The sequence below is a fragment of the Onychostoma macrolepis genome, chromosome 12 (assembly GCF_012432095.1).
Source record: "Onychostoma macrolepis isolate SWU-2019 chromosome 12, ASM1243209v1, whole genome shotgun sequence".
NCBI classification, from domain to species: Eukaryota; Metazoa; Chordata; class Actinopteri; order Cypriniformes; family Cyprinidae; genus Onychostoma; species Onychostoma macrolepis.
In genome coordinates, this window is record NC_081166.1 from 29,411,764 (window position 1) to 29,420,360 (window position 8,597).

The 8,597-nt window shown below is 36.9% G+C and overlaps 1 protein-coding gene across 5 annotated transcripts in view; it reads left to right on the forward strand.

Annotated features, from left to right (window-relative positions):
* Window positions 1–8,597, forward strand: part of LOC131550578 (zinc transporter ZIP11-like) — a 148,438-nt gene extending 139,841 nt beyond the window's left edge. For all 5 annotated transcript variants that reach the window (XM_058792753.1, XM_058792750.1, XM_058792749.1 and 2 more), the window contains 3 exons: window positions 5,893–5,991; window positions 7,192–7,350; window positions 7,430–8,597. In XM_058792753.1, coding sequence (XP_058648736.1) covers window positions 5,893–5,991; window positions 7,192–7,350; window positions 7,430–7,508 — 337 coding nt within the window. In that variant the 3' untranslated portion in view covers window positions 7,509–8,597. The remainder of the gene's footprint in view (window positions 1–5,892; window positions 5,992–7,191; window positions 7,351–7,429) is intronic.

The window sequence follows — 8,597 nt, forward strand, 5'->3', positions numbered from 1 at the left end:
TCATTTTTTACAGTGTTGATCTAAAGGTTTAAATTTGTGAATATTTACATTTTAAATAAATCTTTTATATATATATATATATATACACATACATACATGTATGTATTTTTTTTTTTTTTTTAAATGCATTTATTTATTTATTATGTTTTTTGAAAGGCCAATTTGCTTGAAATTTCTTCAGTTTATCTGGTAATTATTTCACATTGAGATCAATGCTACCTCAAAATCTCATAACTCAATCTTCTGGTGAAACGTCACTTCTTTCTGATGACATATGCAGGACTTCTCCAATCATTTAGTTTGATTAAACCCTGTGCACAGAACCGAGTCCCCACCTTACTTTTTTTTTTTTCCCCAACAAGGACTCGGATGTATATATCACAATATCTGCTGATCTGCTGCTACTGCCATTTGATCACGACTTGAATTTTTCACATTTTACCTTTTACCTCTGAACTGGGAAACGACGAGTAATAAAAACTGTATTAATGTCTGCTGCATTGCATGTTATAGCACCAGCCACCATGAAATCTCATTGGCCCCAAATCCCACTCCACATAGCTTATAATTTTATGTATGTTCTGGTTGGCTGGGATCGTGTCATGTTGCATTTTCATGTTCAGTGTGGACAGACTGAAGTCTTATTGCATCAGATGTTCTCCTTGTATGTTCGTGCATTCTTGTATTCTTGTAGCTCAAACAGTAGAGCTTGACCTTAAGGTCATGGGTTTGATTTCCAGTAAGTTTCCATTAATGAAAATGTACATAAATGTTTGAATCAGGACTTTTTCAACCTTTAATTCCAAAGATTGGTACACATGGATTGCAGGATTTTGTTTCAAACGTGACTTTCTTCTGTGCAACACAGAAGGAGCAGTTTTGAGTCATGTACTCATCGCTCCTTTGCATAAAATTACAATGAATGAGGATCGGGGTTTTCAAGCAGGAGGTTAAAGCACCATAAAATGATTGTAGACACATCTCAAGTCTTCTGAAGCAATGTGATAGCTTCAACCAGATCTCACGAGAACAAAGAGATTTGACAAGGTTATGGAAATCGATGAATGAGATTGTACAAATTCATACAAATTAGCCACCAATTCGCCAAAATGTAAAATGGTTATGAATTGCCATGAAAATGTTTTGAAGGAACAGACAAAAAATGTACAGTTTTGCTTCAGAAGTCTCAGAAGAAGAGTCCTTTGGGCCACTTTAATACTGATCTGCCAAAAAGGAAAAGTTACAAATTTCCATGATTTTGTTGGAGGAACAGACCAAAATTTACTGTATTGTTTCAGAAAACTTTAAAGAAATGCCATTTGGACTGTTTTAGAAATATTTTAGTGGTTCTTTATTGTCATTTTGGAGCTTGACAGTCCAAGTCCTCGTTCACATGCATTATGTTAAAAAGAATGGCCAGAATAATCTTCAAGACTTAGGAAAACCTACAAATAAGATTAAACAAATTCAAACAAATTAGCCACCTATTTGGCAAAAAAAAAAAAAGTTACTAATTGCATGAGACTGCCTAGAAGGAGCAATCCAAAATGTAAAGTATTTCTTAAGAAGACTTGGAAGAAGTGCCATTTGGACCACTTTAGTGTTATTTTAGTGGATATACAGGTGCTGGTCATATAATTAGAATATCATCAAAAAGTTGATTTATTTCACTAATTCCATTCAAAAAGTGAAACTTGTATATTATATTCATTCATTACACACAGACTGATATATTTCAAATGTTTATTTCTTTTAATTTTGATGATTAGAGCTTACAGCTCATGAAAGTCAAAAATCAGTATCTCAAAATATTAGAATATTACTTAAGACCAATACAAAGAAAGGATTTTTAGAAATCTTGGCCAACTGAAAAGTATGAACATGAAAAGTATGAGCATGTACAGCACTCAATACTTAGTTGGGGCTCCTTTTGCCTGAATTACTGCAGCAATGCGGCGTGGCATGGAGTCGATCAGTCTGTGGCACTGCTCAGGTGTTATGAGAGCCCAGGTTGCTCTGATAGTGGCCTTCAGCTCTTCTGCATTGTTGGGTCTGGTGTCTCTCATCTTCCTCTTGACAATACCCCATAGATTCTCTATGGGGTTCAGGTCAGGCGAGTTTGCTGGCCAATCAAGCACAGTAACACTATGGTCATTGAACCAGCTTTTGGTACCTTTGGCAGTGTGGGCAGGTGCCAAGTCCTGCTGGAAAATGAAATCAGCATCTCCATAAAGCTTGTCAGCAGAAGGAAGCATGAAGTGCTCTAAAACTTCCTGGTATACGGCTGCGTTGACTGTGGACATCAGAAAACACAGTGAACCAACACCAGCAGATGACATGGCAGCCCAAATCATCCCTGACTGTGGAAACTTCACACTGGACTTCAAGCAACATGGATTCTGTGCCTCTCCACTCTTCCTTCAGACTCTGGGACCTTGATTTCCAAATGAAATGTAAAATTTACTTTCATCTGAAAAGAGGACTTTGGACCACTGAGCAACAGTCCAGTTCTTTTTCTCCACAGCCCAGGTAAGATGCTTCTGACGTTGTCTCTGGTTCAGAAGTTTTTTCCTCCTTTTCCTGAAGACGTCTGAGCGTGGTGACTCTTGATGCACTGACTCCAGCTTCAGTTCTCTCCTTGTGAAGCTCTCACAAGTGTTTGAATCGGCTTTGCTTGACTGTATTCTCAAGCTTGCGGTCATCCCTGTTGCTTGTGCACCTTTTCCTACCCAAATTCTTCCTTCCAGTCAACTTTGCATTTAATATGCTTTGATACAGCACTCTGTAAACAGCCACACCTTTCAGTAATGACCTTCTGTGACTTACCCTCTTTGTGGAGGGCGTCAATGTTCGTCTTCTGGATCATTGCCAAGTCAGCAGTCTTCCCCATTATTGTGGTTTCAAAGAACAAGAGATACCCAGAATTTATACTGTAGGGATGGTCATTTATTCAAACTCAAATGTAAATATTCTAATATTTTGAGATACTGATTTTTGACTTTCATGAGCTGTAAGCTCTAAGCATCAAAATTAAAAGAAATAAACATTTGAAATATATCAGTCTGTGTGTAATGAATGAATATAATATACAAGTTTCACTTTTTGAATGGAATTAGTGAAATAAATCAACTTTTTGATGATATTCTAATTATATGACCAGCACCTGTGTGTGTGTGTGTGTGTGTGTGTATGTGTATATATACATAATATTATTATTATTATTTATTTATTTTTGAGCTTGACAGTCCAGGATGTTCTTCAAGATGTAAAGATTCGTACAAATTAGTCACAAATTTGCAAAATGTAAAATAATTATGAACTTCCATGAGTGTCTTGAAGGAACAGTCCAAAATTTACAGTATTGCTTCAGACTTGGAAGAAGAGTGATTTCTACCACTTTAATAATATTTTAATGTTTAATGTTTTTAGAGCTTGACAGTCCTAGTCCTTAGTCACATGCATGAAGGTAAAAAAAAAAAAAATTGCTATGTTCTTCAAGATGTACAAAAAAAAAAAAGTATTACTTAGATTGTACAAATTAAAACAAATTAGCCAGCAATTTGCCAAAAAGGAACTAATGGCAAACTGCCATGAGATTGTGTTATAGGAACAGACTAAAATTTACAGTACTGCATCAGATGACTTGGAAGAAGAGCCAAGAAGAGTCTACTTTGGTAATATTTTAGTGGTGAAGTTTTTATTTATTTATTTTATTGTTGTTTTGGAATTTGACAGTCCTAGTCCTCATTCATGTGCATTACATTAAATGCAAATGTACAAATTCATACAAATTAGTCACCAATTTGCTGAAATGTAAATTAGCCACGAATTGCCATGAGATTGTGTTGGAGGTCCAAACTAAAATTTACAGTAATGCATCAGAAGACTTGGAAGAACCACTATAATTAGACCACTTTAATAATATTTTGATGGTCCTTTTTTTTTAGTCCTAGTTGTCACGTGCATTACTTTGAAAAGAACGGCCAGAATGTTCAAGTTGTACGAACGAGATTTTATGAATTCATACAAATTAGCCACCAATTTGCCATAACGTAAAATAGTTAGAAATTGCCATGAGATTGTGTCAAAGGAACAATCCAAAATTTACAGTATTGCCTTGGAAGAAGAGTCATTTGCATCACTTTAATAATAGTTTAATGCTGTTTTTTTTTTGTCATTTTGGAGCTAGCCAGTCCTAGTTCTTCTTCGTGCACAATCATTTTTGTTGCATTACTTTGATTCTGTGTTGCATGTAAGAAAGAGTTTGAATCGGTTCTCTTCAGTCTTTCCCTCAAACTCTCCAGCATTACACGGGCCCTGTAAGCCTTTCCGTGACTAGCTGTCATTAATCTGACTTCTCTGGGGGCAGTACCTTGAGCGCATGCCAGCGCACATCGTACAGCAGGAGAGATTGAAGAAGGCAGTGAAAGAGTGTTGGGCTGGTGGAGAGGGGGAGTCAAAACAGAGCAGCTTTTCTTGCTTTGTGAGCGCAGGCTCCGGGAGGTTCCGGGAACTTCTAGAGGCCGCTTGCATTACGATGCGGAGAAGTGCAGGCCAAACAAACAGAGCTGCTTATCAGTTGTGCGGCGGAGACCACCCTCAGACCGCCTCGGGAGAGAAACCGGCTCCCAGCGCCTTCCCACAAATCTAAACCATACTCATAATGAAGTGTTGTTCTTACTCTCTCGTTTGACACACTCGTGAGCCGTTTTACAGTCACCGTCTTGGCTTGAGCGAGAAACTCTCACGCAGGATTATCCAAACACAACAGCGTGATTCCAGATGTAGCTCGTGCCCCGTCCGTAACCCGCTTTTCTCGTGGTCTTGTGGTACGACACACCCGTATGTTGCGCTTCAGAAAGCCTTCGTCTGGAGAGCTTTAGTCAGCAGTCGTTTCTCCAGCCTGGCACGGTCGACGCAGTTAAATCTCTCGCTGAGATCACGTGTCAAGAAAAGATCTGCGTGTGCTCACCGCTGGGAACTGATTTAGCGATAATGTGTGTTTCTTTCAGAAATCTGGCTATTGGCATTCAGAATAACAGATTGTATGAAAATCATTGAATGAAGATGTTGGAAAAACAGACCAAAATTGACAGAATTTGTGACCCTGGAGCACAAAAGCAGTCATAAGTAGCACGGGGTATATTTGTAGCAATAGCCAGCAATACATTGTATGGGTCAAAATTAAAAAATTTTCTTGTATGCCAAAAATCATTAGGATATTAAGTAAAGATCATGTTCCATGAAGATATTTTGTAAATTTCCTACTGTAAATATATCAGAACGTAATTTTTGATCAGTAATATGCATTGCTAAGAACTTCATTTAGACAACTTAAATGCCATTTTCTCAATATATAGATTTTTTTGCACCCTCAGATTCCAGATTTTCAAATAGTTGTATCTCAGCCAAATATTGTCCCTATCCTAACAAGCTTATTTATTCAGCTTTTAGATTGTATAAATCCCAATTTTAAAAAATTGACCCTTATGACTGGTTTTGTGCTCCAGGGTCATATTTCTTCAGAAGATTTGGAAAAAGAGCTATTTGGACTACGTTAATAATAGTTTAATGGTGCTCTTTTGGCATTTTGGAGCTTGGAAGTTTTAGTCCTCGTTTACATGCATTATGTTGAAGAGCCAGAATGTTCTTCAAGATGTACAAATTCATACAAATTAGCCACTAATTCATCAAAATAGTTATGAATTGCCATGATAATTTGAAGGAACAGACAAAAATGTAGAGTTTTGCTTCAGAAGACTCAGAAGCAGAGTCATTTGGGTCACTTTGATACCGATCTGCCAAAAAGGAAAATAGTTGCGAAAAAGTTGAAAAGATCTGCGTGTGCTCATGGTTGGGAACTGATTTAGTGATAATGTCTGTTTCTTTCAGAAATCTGGCTATTGGCATTGGCATTCAGAACTTTCCAGAAGGCCTTGCCGTGAGTCTCCCGTTGCGGGGTTCTGGGGTGTCCACATGGCGATCCTTTTGGTGAGTCCAGACAGATACACATTCACATCCAAAACCTAGTGTGCTGCCTGCATGGGTGCTGTTTTAAGGTGTCATTTGCACTTCCAGTGCACAGGCTGCTCCAAACAGTTTAGAGACTGTAATTTGGACAAATATTTGCATATAAGGTGATCCTAGATGCACCGTGCCAAGCAAAAAAAAAATCATAAAATAAAAATGTTATATTCTTTTTATAAGTTACCAATTTAAATTGAGTCCAATCTATTTAATGAAATAAGGCCTAATCTGTTTTATTAAATAGGCTGTGTTTTAGGGTCCAATCCATTTGGTAAACAGCCTTATTTGGCGTAAAATGTACCTTTTGTAAAACCTTTTAAATCTGTCACCTGTGAGGTTCATTTCAGTTAGGATTAGTGGTCGACAGATATGGATTTTTTGGATGACCGATGCCGGAATTTGCAAGTTTTTGCAAGGTTCATGGATTTAAATATTTATTACATATTCAAAGACTCACTTAAAGTATTAAAATGGCTATTTGTTAAATGCCAAAAATGTGTGAGAAAGTATCATAGTATTTGCTAGTAATTACTAATAATTACTGTTCAGGTCCCGCTTCCCACACTTATCAGCCAATCAGGATAAAAAACTAAATAAATATGTAAAAATTGCTGTTTAAGTCCTGCTTCTGACACATATTGGCCAAACAGAAAACTTAATTTTAAATAATAAAAAAAATAAATAAATACTGTTTAAGTCCTGCTCCCAACACTGAAAAAAATGTAATATAAAGAAAAAGAAAGAGAAAGAGAGAAAGAAAAAGATTACTGTTCAAGACCCACTTCTGACAGATATTGGCCAAACAGAAAGATGTCATTACAAACAAACAAACAAATAAATAAATATTACTGTTTAAGTCATGCATCTGTCACTTATTGGCAAATAAAAATAAATAAATAACGTAATTTAAATCAATAAATAAAATAAATGTAAAAAAATATATAATAAAAAGCCACATTTCGGCCAGTATATCAGTCTTATATATTGGTTAGAATGCTGTCTTATGAAGGCAGCTCTCTAGGTTTTGGTCCAAGGGCACAGTCACAAACATTTATTATGGTCTATTTGTCTTAATTTATTCCTGATTGATTTCTGAGCCGTTCTAAAGCCTGCTAATGGAAGCGTTCAGCGCTGCAGTGTTTTACGCTCGTCTCTGCCTCACAGGTACGGGCAGCTGAGCGGGATGGTGGAACCTCTGGCGGGGTTGCTAGGGGCCGTTGCCGTGGTGCTGGCGGAGCCGTTGCTACCGTACGCTCTGGCCTTCGCTGCAGGAGCCATGGTGTATGTGGTGGTTGATGACATCATTCCTGAAGCCCAAGTCAGGTGAGCAGCGGCACAGTGAAAGTGTTCAAAGACCGCAGATGCTCACACGCCACTGAATGTGTGTGTGTTGCTTTCACAGCGGGAACGGGAAACTGGCCTCATGGATGTCCATTCTGGGCTTCATCGTCATGATGTCACTGGATGTGGGGCTTGGCTGAGCCTTTTCATTGGTCGAATCTTTGAATGTCAGCTGACTACACGGAAAAAAGTGACCAAAGCAGCCTTTCTTCTCTGTGTATAGGTTTATTGATCATTGGAATATTTTTCTACTTAATGTATTTCATGTAATTTTTTTGTTGTTTTATTTGTTTTATATGGAAGCCTGTTTCTGCCACTGGTTAAAAAAATAAAAAAGGTAATTGCAACTTTTTTGGGGGAGAAAAATGTCAGAATTGCGAGTTGTAAAGTCACAATTTGGAGAAATAAAAGTTGCAACTCTGAGAAATAGTCACAATTGTAAGAAAATAGTTTTTTGTCCTCTAAATTGGGCTTTAAAAACTCAGAATTGTGATACATAGTCACAATTTTGAGAAATAAAAGTCACAATTCTGAGAAATAGTCACAATTGTAAGAAAACAGTCTTTTTTCCTAAAAATTGGATTTTAAAAACTCATAACTGCAAGTCTTCGTCTCACAATTCTGAGAAAAGAAGTCAGAATTACAAGGGAAAAAAATCCAGAATTGTGAGATAAAAAGACAATCATCTTTTCTTATTTTTTATTCAGTGGCGGAAACAGGCTTCCGTAGTTTTATGAATGACTCACGGACCACATTTATTTAGACAGGGCGGAAAGATTGATTGCAAAATACTTGAAAAATTATTCAAACTTGAATGAGTGACTTGAGGGGTTGTTTAGGTGTGTGTGTGTGTGTGTGTTTCCCATCATTAATTTAAAGACCATATGTTCTCAATATTGTTGTGCACTCATTTGAATGAAAGGCAATGATGACTAAGTAAATTGGATGTTTTTGAACTAGTCTTTCCAGTCAGCTGTTTGCTTTCAAGTTATTAAATGAAGTTGACATTTTATGGGCGATGTTATGTTTTTTTTTCCTGATGATTACAGATATGCAACAGGACTATGAATAGGTGAAATGTAAGTTAAATTCACATGTGTAAATGATGTAAAAGGATTACTGTACAACCCATTTGTGTTCATTTGTTCTGCACTGTGTGTGAAAGACTTTGAACTGTTTTAATTTAATTGCTCAAACAGGGAGAAAGAAGTAATAAACTGATTTTCTAA